This window comes from Cydia amplana, chromosome Z, assembly GCF_948474715.1.
Source record: "Cydia amplana chromosome Z, ilCydAmpl1.1, whole genome shotgun sequence".
NCBI lineage: Eukaryota > Metazoa > Arthropoda > Insecta > Lepidoptera > Tortricidae > Cydia > Cydia amplana.
This window is the reverse complement of record NC_086096.1, coordinates 39,672,062-39,691,166: the sequence shown is the minus strand read 5'-3', so window position 1 is coordinate 39,691,166 and position 19,105 is coordinate 39,672,062. Positions and strand designations below refer to the sequence as shown.

The window sequence follows — 19,105 nt, the reverse complement described above, 5'->3', positions numbered from 1 at the left end:
CAAGAAAACTACCGAGTGGACACCAAACATAGTGCGGCGTCACGGCAGACGACGGAGATGGCGGCACGATCTTGACGTCTTTCGGAAAGATTAGCCCAATGTTGCCACAGAACGAGACGCGTGAGGGAGGCCTTTGCCAGCAGTGGGGCACAACAGGCTAACAAATAAATAAAATAACAAGTATCCGTCAAAAATGCTCTTGACACACTTTTATTGCCGACTGTACTTTCTCTCTTTTGCATGCAGTTGATGCAGTGAACGGAAATAATTTGCATAGAATATCTATCAAGTACTTCTCGAGAACTTTCAAATGAGCCTAAATTCAATGTTTACGTTTTTCCATCGAAGAGTTCCTTTGGCTACCTTCCGACTGCATCATCAGATCAGCTCCATATGTTAGCTCATTATTGCATTGTCATCGGAAATATGCAAGTAAATGAAAGTATACGTAATTTCAGCTCAGCGCAAACACCCGGAAGTGGTTTAAATTTAAGTTACAAGATTTGAAGCACCATACATAGTAGAGATATGCCTAGGTATATAATTATGCAGTGAAGCTAATTGTAAATAAAAGTGTAAAATAAAAATATGACAAATAACTCTGTAGTATTTTTAGCTAGGAATGAAATGAGACACACAAATACATCGATGAACGTTTATTTAACCGAGACACTCTCGTTCTATAACGCGTACAGCGAATCACAGATAACATTACTAAAGAGTCCCAGCGTCAAAGCGCCGTCTCTCACATTTGAGCACAGTCTAGAAGTGGTCGCGCGCGTGACCGTTATGCGGCAAGTCGTTGGGGAGAGTCGTTATCGACGAGGAGGGCGTGGCCGGGTAGTACACGGTCGGCGCCGGCTCCAGGCGCCGCGGGCGCTGCCGGCGGGGCACGGACCGGCGCAGCGTCGTGTCCCTGGCCAGAGACACCCGGAGACTTAGCCTCTCGGGGCCCGACGCGCAGGAATCGTCTCTAGTGTGCTCGGGCGACTCCTCGCGCCGGCGGATGCACGGCAGCCAGGCCAGCGCCGGCCGACAGAACGTGGCTAGGAAGACGCGCTTGAACTTGTCACCGAAGAGCACGTAGATGAGGAAGTTGGCCGAGGAGTTGATGGTCACGAGCAGGTTCGACATCTTCACCAGCGCGTCCAGCCGCTCCAATTCAGAGCCCAGGAACACCTGCATAATAAACATCGTATATCAGTTTATCTAATCTAATACCTTTAAACGAGCAATTCTTGTAAATTTATTTATTTATTTATTTATATATATATTTCGGGGTCTCGGAAACGGCTCTAACGATTTCGATGAAATTTGGTAAGTATATGGGGGTTTTCGGGGGCGAAAAATCAATCTAGCTAGGTCTTATCCCTGGGAAAACGCTAATTTTTGAGATTTTATATGCAAAATCATATAAATTTATATGTTTTCCGAGCAAAGCTCGGTCTCCCAGATATTATCTTCAATTTCAATGTAAGCAAAATGAAAGTAGAGAGATCATTAATTGAGGAGCTTTGCACCAGATGGGAAAGCTCCTCAATTAATGAATTCTCCCAAGGACTATGGGCCCGGCCACATGTCCACGGTGCGGCGCCGGCCACCGTGTAACGGCGCGGTGCCGCCACCGTGAGACGGCACAGCGTCGTGCCGTGTACGGTGCCGTGCATGGTGTGACGGCACGGTGCCGCCACACCGGCGGACGGCGCACCGCTCGGTAGTTATTATTTTGCTGTTGCGTAGGTCTCACGTATTAATCAATGCACAAAAATGGCTGACAATTTAGATGTCGACTTTTTAATTTCACTAGTGGAAGCTCGTCCCGTTCTCTGGGACAAGACTAAGGAAGACGCCGGTGTGGCGGCATCGTGCCGTCGCACCGTGCACGGCACCGTGCTACGGCACGACGCCGTGCCGTCTCACGGTGGCGGCACCGCGCCGTTACACGGTGGCCGGCGCCGCACCGTGGACATGTGGCCGGGCCCTATGTGTGCTGCTCTGATCCAAAGGTTCTGTGCGATCTTAATACCAGAAAGCAGATGAGATGGTTAATTGTGAGAGAAGCATAATAGGTACATAGCTCTGCTAGACACTGGTGTGATGGTACTTGCGTCGAATGAGTTGGTGACGAGCGGCAGCAGGTTGCAGAGGAAGCAGACCAGCATGACGAGCAGCAGCATGGTGGCGTGGGACGGACCCTAATCATTCCGTAAACCTTATCGCTAATACTTAAAGTCCAGCAATGGTCAGAGCGAGTAAGGACTTGCCTCGAAGGAGTTGGTGACGAGTGGCAGCAGGTTACAGAGGAAGAAAACCAGCACGACGACCAGCAGCATGGTGGCGAGCGATAGCTCGCGTCGCTGCGAGCGAGACAGCCGCGCTCGCTCCGCTTGCGCGCGACGCACCTGCGGAAAGGGAGTGTTTATTATTTCAACCATTTCAACTCTTTGCTTTATAAATCTTTGTATGTTTATATGCGTCCGCTAGCTGGCGCGCGTGCACGGAGCGGGCGCACGCGCGTGGGTGAAATTGTTGGTAAAATCCGCGGCACGCGGCGCCGAGTCGGCCGCGGGGGGTGTGACCTGTGTCTAGTGTTCACCTGCCGCACGATGGCCGCGTTGAGCACGGCGAGCGCAATGAAGGGCACGGCGTACATGACGAGCAGGTACAGCCAGTGCACGTAGACCGCCACATAGAGCTCGCTTCGGAACTCGGCCGCGGCCACGCAGTAGATGGCGTCCTCCTCGTTGTCCGCGCCCTCGCCCAGCGCCGGGATGCGGACCACCTCCACCTGCCGAACGTTAAGTTGACGAATGTGTAAATTGTCGCATATTATTTTCGTTTATCTGAAGGTTGACGAATTTGGTGACGAAAGGTAATGAATGTAGTCTTCTAACGTCAAAGTTGACGATTTTATCATCTAATTAATCTCATTACATATATCTTATTAATAAAATTAATATGAGAAAAATTTAATAGGTACTAGAACAAGTTTTAAAAGAAATGGGAAAATTGAGTAGAAAAAATAACTTTGAGCTAGGTACTCGACAAACGTTACTGAATTGAAACATTCAGTAATAAAATATTTAAAACTTTCGCGTTTTGAACACATATGAACTCACATTTATAGACGGGTCTATCGCGAATTTATTTTGCGAATTTATGTATAGTGGGTGGCTTGAAAATGTGTTGTCTGTGTAATAAAATAATTTCGCGATAGACCCGTCCATAAATGTGAGTTAACATTCAGTAATACTTCACATTTACATAAACTGTAAAGTGACGTTATACGCTGCTTACAGTGATAACGCGTACGGACTCCGCGCTGATCATCGCCACTCGAGCGTACACTCGTGCAGTTAAAACAGAACTGACCTCAAGAAACTTGGGCGCGTTATAAGCAAACGCGAATATAGCGACTCCGACGACAGCGAAGCGGGCGCGGCGCGGCGTGCAGAGTGCGCGCGCGCGCAGCGGCCGGCACACCGCCACCCACCGCTCCGCCGTCACCACCAGCGTCAGGTACACCGACATGGTCTGCGCCACGAGCGCCAGCGGGTACGCCAGCGGCGCCAGGCGCGGGCAGATGTGGTAGTAGTAGTAGCGCAGGCGGCCCGTGTACGGGAACACGGCCGACAGCCCGAACAGCAGCACGCTGGCCACCAGGAGGGCCGCGTCGGCGGCCGCGAGCCCGGCCAGCAGGCAGTTTATCGATGAGCGCATCTGAAAAGTTCCATAGAAGGATATATGACGAAGCGGAATCAAATTAAATCCGTCTAATCTAGCTCTTCACCGACTTTGACAAAAGAAAGCTATATTCATTAAAAAAAAATTAAACTACATTTAGTTTCGCCATTCCACATTCTATCCAAAGTCTGTAACACTCTATGTCACTCCACATCGGATTATTGGCTACCGCCTACAGCGTAACAGATGAACAAGAAACTAGGTTTCTCACCTGCGGCCGGCTGAGGACGGCCACACACAGCGCATTGCCCAGCAGCCCCCCACAGCCCACCACATTCAGCAGCACGCCGTGCACGACGAATCGGATCAGTTTGTCGGACTCGGACACGTCGGCGTCCGAGTCGCACTCGAGCGTGCCGTTGGTGCCGTTGCGGCCGTCGCCGCTCATCGCGGCATGGCACGCCCCGCGCCCGCGCCCGCGCCCGCGCCCGCTGCCGCGCCCGCTGTCGCCGCGCTACAAGAGCGCTCTGCGAACAAGTAAAAACATACTGTTAACCTTTTGGACGCCAATGACCGATATATCCGCACCCCAGGTCGCCGATTAATCGGTCACAGACCACAGAGCAACATAGACCTACGTGCATATGCATAAAGTTCAATTTCAGTTTAGACACTTCGGTGACGTGGCGTCCGCGTGACAGCTTTTGTGTTTGACACGGCGTCGAAAAGGTTAAGCACGATGTGTAAGTAGGTACCTAAGGAAAATCTGTGGAACGCAGTTAGATATATAGCCGTATAACTGCGTTGCGTACAATCAGGGGCGTAGCTAGAAGAAATGGCGCCATCAGGGGCAGGCATCAACATTTAGGGAAATTAAACAATACAAGTCAGTATGAAAGTATGCATTTTATTAGTAATATTTAAGTACATTTTAATAATATGTACTAAACATAGTATAAAAATATTTTATATTACTTATATATACATATCTTTTAGTGAATATCTTTTGTTTTATCCTTTTGTGTGCAATACTGTGTATTTTTATTTAAGAAAAAATAAATATATCTAAAGTGTCATTCTATGGAACTTGCTAACAATGTTTAAACAACGGTAACTAGTATATTGACAGTCAGAGACAATTTTAATATGGCGGTTTGTTTACATAGTTAGCAAGTTCCATAGAATGACACTTTTAATCTAATCTTTAAGTAGGTAATATAAATAGGTACTTTTATACTACTTTTTTCGTAGTCCCGGCTTCAGCTTTTGTAATTCAGCTATTTCTTAGAGCTACACTAATCACTAATGCAAGCTAGGGAGACCCCACCGAGCAGTGGAAAGTCGTAATAGAGGTACGAGTACCTAAAGTGTCATTCTATGGAACTTGCTAACTATGTAAACAAACCGCTATATTAAAATTGTCTCTGAATGTCAATTTACTAGTGACTTTTGTTTACATAGTTAGCAAGTTCTATAGAGTAGAAGCCGAATACCCTCTGTTTATTCTATGTAGTGGTACTATATAGTCACATTACTACTCATTTAAGTTCACATACGAAGCAACCCTTGCATACAAGAGCACCACGCTGATGGCCACACGCCTGGCCTCTGATCGCAACACTTCGCGCATGCGCAGCGCGCCCGGCGTGGCGTCTAGCGTAGCGTTGATGACGTCAGTGTATGGTTGGAGGACGGTGAACACGGAGCGGAACAGCAGGGGGTTGGCGGTGAGGCCGCCGCAGGATGTGGGGCCGAGGGAGGTCAAGCCGATCTGTTGGGGGGACGCAACTTAGAGGAGGGTGATCAGATCAAAGAAAGCGTGACGACAATGGCCGATGGCAAAGCAGAATGGGACAAGGTGATGAATCTTACGCCCTTCAGGTGACGACGGCGTAATGGTCAGTGGATGTACCTACATCATTTAATATTTCGGAGTAGTCGTTCTTGCTTTAACTGCACACACGTTCCATTTACTTACATTAGTTTGTTGTTCCTTATTAGGTACTTAAATTTTATTGTTAATTCCTTCTCTAATAGAAATCTCCCTTTAAGTACCTAATAAGGAACAACAAACTAATGTAAGTAAATGGAACCTTGCAGTTAAAGCAAGAACGTCTATTCTGAAATATTAAATACCTATAGTACCGTAATTTTTTCTATCTTGTAGCAAAGGGCGGTTACAAACGGTAAGTAAATACAGTACGCACCTCCCTCGCACGCATTATCCCTAAAACCCCACTTGCCCTGACTAGGTACTTTTGGCAATAGAAAAACTGTGTACTTAGATCATTTAGCCCCTCAGCAGTTCTATTGGTCTCAAATGTCTGGTTAGGTTAGGTCTGAACCTGCGTGCCGTTATAGAGTACGGGCCCGCCGGAGTCCCCAGCGCACACGCCGCGTTCCGCGCCGATCGCGCACGCGCAGTACAGCCAGTCCTCGCGGTCGCAGTCTTGCAGCACCAGCTGCACCCGGTGCAGCTGCCGCGCTGTCGGCTTCTCGTCCGTCGTGCCGAATCCGAGCACCTGAATATCAATCACTGGTTGGCACAAGGCATTTCATAAAAGTGGACCGGTGATTTGGCATTCAAAACTTTGGATTGTGCAGCGTACATAGTAACCACCAATCGCTGTAGAAATCCTTGATATATGTTTAGATATGCAAGTTCCGGTACGCCAGGACATGTCCTTGCTTGTACGATGCTTTGTCCTGGTATAAAGCATCGTACTACGAACATTTAGGGCTTCTTCAGGTCCGCGACCAATCTCCCTATGCTACTTTTTATTCACATTAATAAACTGGAACCCTACTGTGGTCGTCTTTCAGTTAATGTGGTGATGCTTAAATTCTTAGCGTTTCAGATAATATGCTACAGAGTACAATTATTGTGATATGAAGTTCATCCGAACCGATCACAACATGGGTTATCTATAACTATCAGAAATCTTTACGCAGTTTATTTTTTATATGACAGATGACAAGTAAATGGCCTTCTCACTTCAACTTCCCGTCCTTTGAGCTCACCGACGTCATATCGGCCGATGGCGGCGAAGGGCGTGGACACGGAGCGCAGCCAGTGCTCGCCGACGCGCAGCCGCATGTCGCTGCTAGTCCGCGCCAGGCCCACGTCGTGATGGAGCATGACCACTTCCGTGACGTCATCGACGGGCTTCATCACCGCCTGGTACCTGGGGGTTTTATTATCCGTGAACCATCATTCACGCAGTGTAGTGACAAGTTGTAAACCATATGGCGAAGGTAGAAGGTCCATCACCGATCGATGGTCAGCTAAGAGTTTTCCTATTAGTCTTCCGTAGTCTCTAAGAAAAGGGTTTCCTACGAGAAACCTGTGACATGCCCTGGTCAGGCTTATAGTGTGGCATGATTGACGGCAGCGAATGTTAACTATAAGTATGGCACTACTGCTGACGCTCCTTATCCTTAGTCTGTATCCAAAAAAACCGCCCCCGATGACAGACTCAGGTAGTGGCATAATTAGGCAGGCGCTTAGTCGATGTCCTTATTCAATGTGGCAAATAAAACGACGAATACGAGTAATAGGAGTAGAAGAAGTAAGTATTAGTTAATATCGCTTACTCAGGGTGCTCGTACAGCTTGTCAACTCTCGCCAAATCGGACTCGGCTATCTCCAAGCCGTTGTACTGCACGTAGGCGATAAAGGGGCGCACGCAGTGTGCGGCCGTGAGCGCCCAGCGCGGCGCCAGCACTGCGCACGAGCAGTGCGACAACTGTGCATAGTCCAACAGTGCGCATGCACGGGGCCAGGCGCCTGAGCGGACCTACACACGACACACACAACGTTACAGTTAGGTACGCAGTGTGCGGCCGTGAGCGCCCAGCGCGGCGCCAGCACTGCGCACGGGCAGTGCAACAACTGTGCATAGTCCAGCAGTGCGCATGCACGGGGCCAGGCGCCTCAGCGGACCTACACACGCACGACACACACAACGTTACAGTTACGCAGTGCGCCCCCGTGAGCGCCCAGCGCGGCGCGCCGCCAACATGGCGCAGGAGCACCGCGATGACTGCGCATAGTCAGGAAGCGCGTATGCGCTTGGCGTATAGGCGCATGAGCGCAACTAATATGCACATACAGGTGTATGACAGGTGAATTTGTACGAGTAGGCAAGCATTAATAAGTTGAAAAAGTTTTACGGAATTTCTGTATTTTACAATAAAATAAGGATTGTTTCCATTTCGGGAATGGAAAGTTTTGATCCCTTTACAAAATTACGAGAAGATTCCGAAATTGGTTAATGTGGGAAATTGGCAATTTTGGAAACTTTCTCAATACTTAACAGAAATTACCTACGTACCGCTGACACTGATGAGCACACAACGCGCACGTTTCGTCAATAGCTATCACCATAATATCAACAGCACAGTTACCTACATGACGGCGCTTTCGCTTTGTTGAAATGCCCTTCAGGTGAGCTGAAGCGACCCTATATTGGACATAGGTGGTGTGAACTCGTTACGGTCCTCTGTACCAGTTGGGTACCTACATAAGAATACAACAAAAACGTCATGGCATGTTCTCTTCATCAACTGCTATACACATGTAACTCATGTAACGTAACGCACACGCAGGTATGTATTATAATAGTATTTAGCCTTTACCTCATTGCCGCCGAACATCCGTCGAGTTCCCGCAATCTTCATGGAGCGGAAGAACGTGTAGCCCCCACACGCCGCCACGCACACGCATACGGCGCATAACATCAACACTGTCCTTAGCATTGGGATTTGTTGCGAGTCTGTTCTCTTTTCTAGTCTTTAATGTGTTTGGTTTATGTAAGCTTTGGCCAAATAGGGACCTTAATCACCGAGAGGAACAAATTATTTCAATATTTATGAATATTTAGATTTCTGTAGACCGAAGAAGGATGCTGCAAGGATGCTGACATATATTATTGTGACATTTGTCCAAAGAGTATAATAATATAATATATGCATTTGTCGCAGTATTCTCAGTTCATATCTGGTTCATATTAATATGGATAAAGGGGAAGAAAGGGGAAGACACTCTAGGAGATTGTCTTTGGTTAGTTTTACCACCGACCTTTTTACGAGTCGTGTGTCAGCCCTTTAATTCAGCCATGGTTCAGCCTTTTAATCAAAGATTAGTATAATATCATCTGTCAATTTTCTTTGGTTAGTAATGACCATAGAAATAGTATGTACAAGAACAACTGTCAAACTTAAAAATTGCGACCAAAAATGAAATGCAATTGTGTGCGTATTTGCGTAAATTGTCTATGTGAGATCAAAAATAGTGATGTCATGTTACAACATATTAATAATCTATCGGTGTTTGATTGTTTTATCGACTACTTTCCAAAAGGTTTTTTTAATTATAAACTGCAATAGATAAATAACATCTGCCCTGCGTGTGCTATCAAAATATTCAAAGTCAGTACCTACAGACTTATCTTGGTCTAGTCTAGTCTAACTCAAAAGCCCCCTCCACAGTTTAAATTTACCGCTAAACATGTGCACCTTCAAAAAGGTACAACACTCGCACCGTTATTATTTAAAGGCGGTTATAAAGGTTAATAACTTAATGATGTCTTGTGAAGAAATAATTACATAGCTATTAATATACCGACGAGTTATCGATACTGTCATAGGAACATTTTGTCAAGCCCTAGCGTAAAGTAACGGTTTATGTTTTTACACAAAATATTCTAAATCATTGACTGAAATATTAGCACACAATGAAAGAAAAACTAATAATGAACCGTATTAAACCGGCTTCTTATACATTATATGCTGTTAATTTGACAAAATATCGTTAAGAAAATTTTGCTCGAAATATCATAATTAGCCGTGAAATTAGTATTTGCTTGGATTATTTGGTCCCGTGACACTGCAATCCGGCACACTACAAGACACCATCTTCACTGTATTACTTTATTTAATAGTTTTCTTTCCGATCTGTGCATAATTTTCAAATTAAAAATTACGGTGATACGCTCTTGGCCGTTCGCGGCCGTCGTCAAACTCAAAAATGGTCACGTTTTCTCATTTGTAGTCTGACTCTTTAGCATCATGGGATGATCACCCTTTCGCACACTTCAGATGTCTGTCAAGCGTCAGCGACGACAATGACATGTCTGTGGTAATGACGGTATATGGTTGAATGTCGCGCCGCCGCCCATTATTGTTCATGTATCATATCTTATCTTATCTTGGCGGGGTGGTCTAGATGGTGATATTGAATATACATACTCACAATAACTTTCATTCGATAACGACACAATATTATAAAAATAGTGTATAAATAAACTTAAAATTAATAATATGAGCTTAAAATAAAGGGTTATAAATAGGATATGTTCTCCAAATCGCTGCCGAGTGTGCCCAGAACGCTGACCGCATTGCCACGTGGAATGGTAATGTTAATGTTATACTCTGAGTGAAAAAAATAAATATATATACCTAGTGTTGCATTCATAGTGTACGGTCCGGCTTTTAAACCATGGTGACGTCAAATAAACAAGAAAATGGTAAGTGGTAATTGTAGCCTATACTGAATTATTGTAGACGGACGCTTCAAACTTCATCAGGATTGATTCAAGTCACTTATATCAATCACCTGTCATCAAATTACGATTCTCAACAGCTCCCACGATCCTTCTTACCACCAGGAAAACGGTTGTACGGTATGAACACGAGGTCCTTATTTCTTACCTGAAATAAATCATAATTATAACTACATCATTCATAAATAGTCGTAACTGAGGTTACCGTTACTAACTGGTGGCAAAACTTACCTTTGTAAGGCAACTGTCTCACTGCTGACGGAGAAGCATAATTTAGCGCAAACCACATCTCACTGAGAAATCCCGAAGAAACTGGATTTATGTAATATTATATAAAAAAAATAAAAATCAATAAAATAATTTATGTCATACAATAATATTATCCCACCAAAAACATTTTTATGTAAAATGTTGCCAAGACGAAACCATAAGGCTCGCACTGACAAAAAGTTATCAGATCTCTTGTAGAGCCAAGCTTCTAACTCTACAAGCCCTAACTTCACAAATCACAAACTCTACACCTTAGTCAAAATATGTGGCTTGACCGTTTCGCTATTGTCACATGGACGTAAGGTGAAAAATGAATTCACTATTCATTATTTTTTATAATACAATAGTTCTTGGAGTAACGAAACGGCCAAGCCACATATTTTGACTAAGGTGTAGAATTTGTGAAGGGCTTGTAGAGTTAGAAGCTTGGCTCTACAAGAGATCTGATAACTTCTTGTCAGTGCGAGCCTTATGGTTTCGTCTTGGCAACATTTTACATGAAAATGTTTTTGGTGGGATTTCACTGCTTTTTGTAAGTTGCTTCCATCCCCTAATTTAAAGGGTTGCGCGTGTGATTTAAGGTACTATTAAAAATCCTGAAATACGTACCTCGGGGCATCTTTTATACAATCTGCTTTTTACTGATTCCCCATACAAACTTCAACCCTCCTTTTCCCCTAACGCCTTTTCCACCCCCTTTTCACCCTTACGGGGTGATTTTGGGGTTGAAAACTATTCAATGCCATTCCCCATTACAAAAACTATCTACATACCAAATTTCAACTAAATCGGTTCAGCGGTTATTGATTTCCCATACAAATTTCCACCCCCCTTTTCCCCCCCTTAGGGGCAAAAAATTTCAAGTTTTTGAATTATTTTGTTGTTTGTGTACTAATACTATCTCACATACCAAATTTCAGCTTCCTAGGACTTCAGGAAGTACCCTAGAGGTTTTGATGATCAACAGTGAGTGAGTGAGTCAAATATCAAATATCAAATATCAACATTTATTCAGCAAATAGGCCACAAGGGCACTTTTACACGTCAATATGGAATTTACATACAGCAAAAAAAAAAAACACATCAATAATTATAAAATACAACTAAGCCGTAAATATCAAATCAAACTAACATAGAGATGTATAAAGCCTCTAAATGTCGAATTACAGAAAACGCAATAACAATAGTATTGAAAAAAAAAAAACACAAAGATACAAAAACTATAATCTAAAATTATTTAGAGATGTAAATGTCTCTAAGTGTCATCATAACTAAAAGATTAAAATATATAGTAGTTAATCAAATTATCCTTAGAGATGTATAGGGTCTCCAAGAGTCAAAATCCTGTATACCTAATTAAAACATTCATTAAATTAAAGAAAATGATAGTAAAAATAAAATAGCATACGAGAACCGAATGAGGTGTGTCCATGTAATTATACTCAAAAATAAAGTTACTAAATATAATAGCTCGTGTTAGCTTAAATAGACCAGTCTCCACAAACAGCACCCGTTCACGAGTATGACGCGTATCTCAGCCATCGCCTCTCTCAACCTTCATTCGGGAAAGTGGCGACCCGATCAACAACGCCACCGTAAGCAAAGACTTTTAAGCGAGCATGACATATTCAAGCTGCCGGGCCATATTAATATTTAAATTGTAATAACGTATAGCTGTGAGACACAACATTTTGTTCTTGTATGTTGCATGAAAAACGGTATATCTTCACATAATTACTAAGCAAAATGCCCTATATTGACTAAGAGATGTATAGGTCTCTCAAGTGTCAGAATCATTAAAAATATAAATATGTACAAACAAATTAAAAATAAAATTAAAACTTAGAGATGTATAAGGTCTCCAAGTGTCAAAAACTAAAATTAAATTAAGCAATATAAACAATATACCTAATTAATCGAGAACATGATGGTCTCATGTGTCAATTCTACTGGAGACTAGCATGATTAATTCACAATGAAAAGAAAAAAAAAGAAAAGAAAAACAATACATATTAACTCTTATTATACTATCGAAATCAAGCTGCCGGCTTAAAGGCATCTCTATCATCTATAAAATCATTTACAGTGTAGTACGCCTTACTCAACAAGGAGCGCTTAATGTGTGACTTAAATTTGTTAAGTGGTAAATTCGCTATATCAGTGGGAACTTTGTTATAAAAACGTGTACAGTTCCCGACGAAAGACGTACTAACCTTACGGAGGCGGTGGGCGGGCACAGAAAGTTTATGTTTGTTTCTAGTGTTATAGTTATGGATATCACTGTTAAGCTTAAATTCGTGGACGTTTTTCCGAACATACATAATATTCTCAAGTATGTATTGAGATGCAAGGGTAAGAATGTTCACTTCTTTGAATTTCTCTCTCAGGGATGCTCGAGCGCCCAGTCCATAGATAGAACGTACAGCTCGTTTTTGCAGCACAAATATTGTCTGAATGTCTGCCGCTTTTCCCCACAACAGGATTCCATACGACATAACACTGTGGAAGTAGCTAAAGTATACCAGCCTGGCCGTCTCTACGTTTGTCAGCTGTCTGATTCGCCTCACTGCATAGGCAGCAGAACTAAGTTTGCCGGCTAGAGTGGCTATATGTGCATGCCACTGCAGTTTTGCGTCTAAAGTGACTCCAAGGAAAACCGTTCGATCTTCGAATTCCAGCGTATTACCTTTTATTTTAATATTGCTGTTGTTTACCTGCTTGACGTTCGGCAGCGTAAATTTGATGCACTTGGTTTTCTTGGCATTCAAAAGTAAGTTATTTGCCGTAAACCAGTCTACTATGGTGGAAAGTGCATCGTTAATGTTATCGAAGCTGTTTTCCTTCCTGTCTACTTTAAATATAAGAGACGTGTCATCTGCAAATAACACTATATCATGTCTATCTTGCACTAGTTTTGGTAGATCATTAATGTATACCAAAAACAGAAAGGGACCAAGAATGGAACCTTGAGGCACTCCAAGAGCTACTGGAGACCCCGCCGATTGAGCTCCATTGATAACTACTCGCTGAGTTCTATCCGAAAGGTACGAAGAAACAAGATCAAGGGCAGTAGCTTTTATCCCATAGCGGCATAATTTTCTTCTTAAATTCTCGTGATCAACGCAATCAAATGCCTTTGATAGATCACAGAAAATTCCAACAGCATCTTGAGCTTTTTCCCAAGCGTCAAAGATGTGTTTTAGAAGTACCGCACCGGCGTCAGTAGTTGACCGACCTCGGGTAAAACCAAATTGATTATTGTCAAGCAATTTATTTCTGTTAAAACGACGGCGCGCAGCGCGGGCGACTCCGGCGCGGCGGGGCGTGGCGGGGGCCGCGGCGAGTCCATGCGCATAGGGTAGCCGCTGCCCGGTTCTAGAACATTATTCATAAAGGCTATGTATTCCTGTAATGCTTTACTTGATAGCTCGTCTCTATTATTGAGATCTTTTAACTTCGATTCTAATTTTCTTAATTCATCGGAGCGGTAATTCAATTCTTCTACTGTCTGGTCTAGTTGATATTGACAGCATAGAAGTTCATCACATAAGGCGACACTATTACATTTAGATTGCAGTGCCTTGAATACTGACTTGTGGCGTTTTAGTAAAAGTTTTGATCTCTTTATGAATCTACTTAGTTTTAAATAATTTTTAATTTTCTTGGATCCGTTCAGTGTAATTTTATTATAATCACTCCTGCCCTCTATCGGCACAGAACTTGTCGAACCTACAGTTCCTAACATTGATGTGCTGTCATTAACTAAATCTACTTCAAAACTATTAAGTTCAGCAAAAATACTTAAATTGTTGTCGGGAGGTCCGGACTGGCCTGCGCAATACTTGCATGTATTTTTTGCTTCCGACTCCTCCAGCTGCTGTTCCAGGTCCTGAATGCGTTGCAATGCCTGCTCGTGTATCTCCTGGCATTGCTGGAATCGGTCAACGGCAACCTGAAGTTCATCCCGCTGCCCTTGCATGTCTTCAAATTCGACATCCTGATTTGCAAGCTGAGTTTTGAGAGTAGTATTTGTTCGAACAACACTCTCAAATTGCTGTTCACTCTCTTCCTGTTCTTGAAGGAGTTTTTTATTCAACTCATTGGCTTCTTTGAGGTCTTTCTGTAGTTGTTGCACTTTGGCCACCAGGACATCTCTGCGTGTAGTCATTTTAGTAGTTTTTGCTGTAAACATATTCATAATGTAAGATATCTGAGCCAGAGAAATGAATGAATTGCAATGCTTTTAACAGAATATAGTGACTAGAATAATGTAAACATGAATCCACTGACGTGATTTTCTATGTAAGATTTCATACAATAAACTTTATTATTCACTGTCGTACAAGTTAACTGATCACCACAGGGTAAGATTTAATTGTTTTTAAGGTGACTTAATAAGGAATTATGATATTTTGATATGTTAAAATCCTGTCATATTACACACAAAGTGCTCCTCAAAACATGTAACAGGTAGCACAAAAGGAAGTATGGCAACTAGTAATTCTGGATAAATAAACTACAACTGGGCTTATAAATTATGAAAACAATACTCATCTGTAAATATCCTCGTAGAAATACAGGCAAATGCGGTGCAAGTTTAAATTTTAAACGTTACATTCGTTGACAGTTGCCTTGTTTTTTGTCGTCAATATTTTGCTACTTATGTTACATGAAAACTTATAATAACACTTGTCCACTTTAATTACAATATGATGCTTCCATTTATCACAATATTTTCTTATTTTCTACATTATACTAATTTATTTTCCGTATTTAAATACGAAGAGCAAATTTGACGTTTAGTCCCAGCCAGTGTTGCCAGGAGCTGCCAGTTGCTGCTGAGTGTTGTCAGTGACGAAATTGGGGTATTTTAGATATGAATAAAATTTTAAGTATAAGAGCTATGCAATTGAAATTTTTTACGTTTAATAAGTCCACTATTGACATCATATCCCGAGAATTTTGTTTATCTGGCATAATCCAAACCCAAGTTATGAGGGTTCAAGAAAACGACGAAGCGCTTCGAGAAAAGGTAGGTAGTGCCCTTGCGCTTCGCTTTGCTCGTCTTGGCGGGGGCACTACCGTGCCCCCAGATTTATGTCATACAATAATATTATCCCACCAAAAACATTTTTATGTAAAATGTTGCCAAGACGAAACCATAAGGCTCGCACTGACAAAAAGTTATCAGATCTCTTGTAGAGCCAAGCTTCTAACTCTACAGGCCTTACCTTCACAGACTCTACACCTTAGTCCAAATATGTGGCTTGACCGTTTCGTCACATGGGCGTTAGGGGAAAAATGTATTCACTATTCATTATTTTTTATTATAAAATAGTTCTTGTAATAATGAAACGGCCAAGCCACATATTTTGGCTAAGGTGTTTCGCTTTGCTCGTCTTGGCGGGGGCACTACCGTGCCCCCAGATTCGAACATTCTCCTCAGTGTTCTCTAGACTAGATCTATATGTATAATGGATCTTTTATGCAATATAAATCTTATAGGTAGGGTCTAGACTATCACAGGTAGGGTTGCCATATAAAAAAAATACGGATATTAAAAAAAAAATGACATATCCTGGACGGGCACTTCTCCAAAAATATTGATGGGCCACTAGCCCTTTAACTCGCCACCATATTTTGTAGGCACAGAATCCAGAGACCTTCCCTTTCCTTTGCCCAACTCCAAACTGAATGTTAATAACTATCTTCTACTGTGAGGTTTCAATCATCTTGACATTCGCCATAGGTATCCCCCCGAAATCCTGACAAGGGACCAAATATCCTGAAAATCCTGGTGACATCCTGACGTATGGCAGTTCTGAGTGTTAGGGACCCAAATGATCCCAAATGTTTAAATTTAAGCCTTTTAACCTAGCCCCTCCTGAAAACTGTGTTGAACATGTTAAGGAGTGTGTCGTGATGGAGCAAGTCGGCTCGGAGAGAAGCCGGTCAGCTTCAAGCCGATGCCGCCCCGCTTCTACATATTTAGGTACCTAATACAACCGAGCTTCGCAAACGCCTAATCGTGTCGTGTACATGTTTCAACTGTTTCAATTACTCACCCTTTACTTGTGTCCATCGTCGAACGCTATTGCCGCACCAGGAATTGTTATTTAGTAGCGTCAATTTCATTTGGAAGGCAAATTAAACAGGAAATAAAATGCCTTAATTCAAGAGAATGGTTTTTACAGCTCTCGCTGCTCCAATAAAGTATGGCAATAACGTAACTTAATACGTTCAAGAACGATACAAACTACTCACATTTAGTTTACGAGTCCCTCGGGGAAGACGGGGAAGATGCCACAGGGCGGCAATCAATCCATAATTCATCTTTGAGAGTACGTCACTTTATAAGCATTTTATATACCTACTGAGGGGTTACAAATGTTGCCTCTAGCTGTCGCATCAATGTTACGGTTACAGCTATTAGAATACACCAATATTTGGGATATAGTCTTCACGCCTCACCTTCGGATATCATATATGTAGGTATAATATATGTATGAATAAGTACATATAGGTACTTTTTAACCTTTTCGTCGCCATTGACTTGATATATCTACCTAAGTCAGTATACATTTCGTGTCATTAAAGTCAAAAATGTCATTAGTAAAAGTCGGGTTTTGTACCCGCCACCTCCGGGTCAGACGCTCAGTAAAGTTACCAAAGAATATAGTGCAACATCCTGCCTTACAATCCTCCCAATGCATTAAGTACCAAAGAGACTAATCACACACCACGGAGAAGTTTTGTCAAAAGAGCAGCCAGCCGAGCCGACTGTTCGGTTCAGAGCCGGGGCAAGGTAGGTACAGAATTGTAATACACTAATGGATGAGATGCTACTTCGGTGAATAAAGACACATTAGGATTTTCTTTGTAGTACTTCTTTTTGTACATTTTGACAATCCACATCACATGCAGTTTTTCATTTTGCACGAAATACGCGGATTAGTCAAATTAAACAGAATACATACATATCAGTAGCACGGTCGCATTTTTATCGTTTGTCACCATGTCTATCACGTTATAACAAGTATGTAAGTGCGAAAGTGACGGGCATAGTGATAGTCGATAAAAATGGGACCATGCTGAGCCCGCAGGCTGCTTAAATGTAATCATAGGTAGGTACATACTTTGAAGAGGATGGAATGGAAGTAAACAGTTTATCTCAAACGCCGTTACGGTAAAGCACCATCTATCGGGGCGGGGGTGTCCCATCCGCTATCGCACGATATCGCGACGACAGATTGCAGACCATATTTTAGGGAAACCGTTAGGAGTCGCGAGGGGAAAATCTGACGCATATTGTACGCAAATGTCGAATGCATATTTCAGGGCGAGTTCAGGGACATCCTCATCCGAGGTTCAGATTAATATGGTAACCTACATAAATACCTACTGAATCAGGTACTTATACGTTTATTTTTACCTTGGCTTAATTGTAAGGTGGTTTTGTCCTTTTGTCCTTTCTTTAAAAGCGACCGTCTTACAGGTGCTTGAATACTATTAAGGATATTATTTATTATGCCTTAATGATGGAAATTGCAAAACAATCTGCAGAGAGAGAGACACTCTATATTATAGGATGAATAATACCTACAAAATTTGGTTCACAGTAGAAATAAGAGTTTAAACTTTTTACAGCCAACTAGTTCAAAAATCACGGCTTATAGCGCCACCTCTTGCCAAGTAACCTTATTCTATAGTACAACGAGAGACGTAACTGATTCAAAGCAATCAAGTTCAAACGGTTCAGCAACGGGGTGGCAGATGGCGTTACCTGTATGTAGGTATCTATCTTAATAATTCTCAAGGTATGTTGAAAACTTTCATGTGTCGGAAGTGTCGGAACGCGGATCGGCATTTGTAGGCAATGAATAATGATTAAAACGGGTGGCTCTGTAAGTTGTAGATTTCGTGAGCATAACTTATGACTTAATAGGTAAATGTATGGCTCTGCCATTTTGTAAGTCTCCAAAAACTGAATCGACGGAATAAATCTATTTAATCTTTGAACCTGCTCACAAAATTTCACGAGAATCGGTTGAGAATTGCGACCTGAAGAGGAGAAGCTGAAACGGAGACCTTCGCTAAAACATGACTGCTGCTACTACTCGTACAAACAGCAACACTCTTAACTGTCCATCGCTGGACCTAGTTCCTTTTGCAATAAGGTTTATTACGAACTGTCAGTTAACAGTGTGGGCGATGGTATGAACATACGCAGTCTTTTAAGTAAAATAAGTTAAATTTGCTCTTTCATGTGGTTTATCACATTAACACAGTAGTAAATAACATAAGAAAGAAGTCGCAGAGTCGGTGTAGGTACATATAATAAAACAGAAGCAGCATTTGTACGCGTAGATATTTCAAAAGTTACAAAATTCGCAGAGGACAGCTAAAGCGTAGTTCGCAAATGCAAGGCGATGGTTAATTGTCACGAGTTTTACAGTAAGGTAGTAAATCTTAATTAAACTTGGGCAAAGTTGTAAAATGATTTAATTTCAAAGGGTGGAGCGAGAAACACCGACAGCCCTGAAGGATTATTCCGATTGTAATAACAGGTTATTAATTTGCTAAAGTGA

The 19,105-nt window shown here is 42.5% G+C and overlaps 1 protein-coding gene across 1 annotated transcript; it reads right to left on the bottom strand.

The window, feature by feature from the left end:
• Window positions 1-625: 625 nt before the first annotated feature.
• LOC134661668 (FMRFamide receptor) lies at window positions 626-6,876 on the bottom strand. The gene is made up of 8 exons (XM_063517821.1): window positions 6,680-6,876; window positions 6,030-6,206; window positions 5,249-5,455; window positions 3,956-4,198; window positions 3,373-3,720; window positions 2,597-2,788; window positions 2,265-2,402; window positions 626-1,179 (listed from the first exon to the last, which is right to left on the bottom strand). The coding sequence occupies exons 1-8, from the start codon at window positions 6,854-6,856 to the stop codon at window positions 763-765; spliced, it is 1,899 nt and encodes a 632-aa protein (XP_063373891.1). The 5' UTR covers window positions 6,857-6,876; the 3' UTR covers window positions 626-762.
• Between the last annotated feature and the right edge of the window lie 12,229 nt (window positions 6,877-19,105).

Excerpts from the sequence above, each read along its gene's own strand:
- LOC134661668 (XM_063517821.1), bottom strand. The coding sequence starts at position 6,856 with ATGAAGCCCGTCGATGACGTCACGGAAGTGGTCATGCTCCATCACGAC. Across the intron at positions 6,207-6,679 it reads TCAAAGGACGGGAAGTTGAA|GTGCTCGGATTCGGCACGAC; the intron begins GTGAGAAGGCCA and ends ATTGATATTCAG. Across the intron at positions 5,456-6,029 it reads TACTCTATAACGGCACGCAG|ATCGGCTTGACCTCCCTCGG; the intron begins GTTCAGACCTAA and ends TCCCCCCAACAG.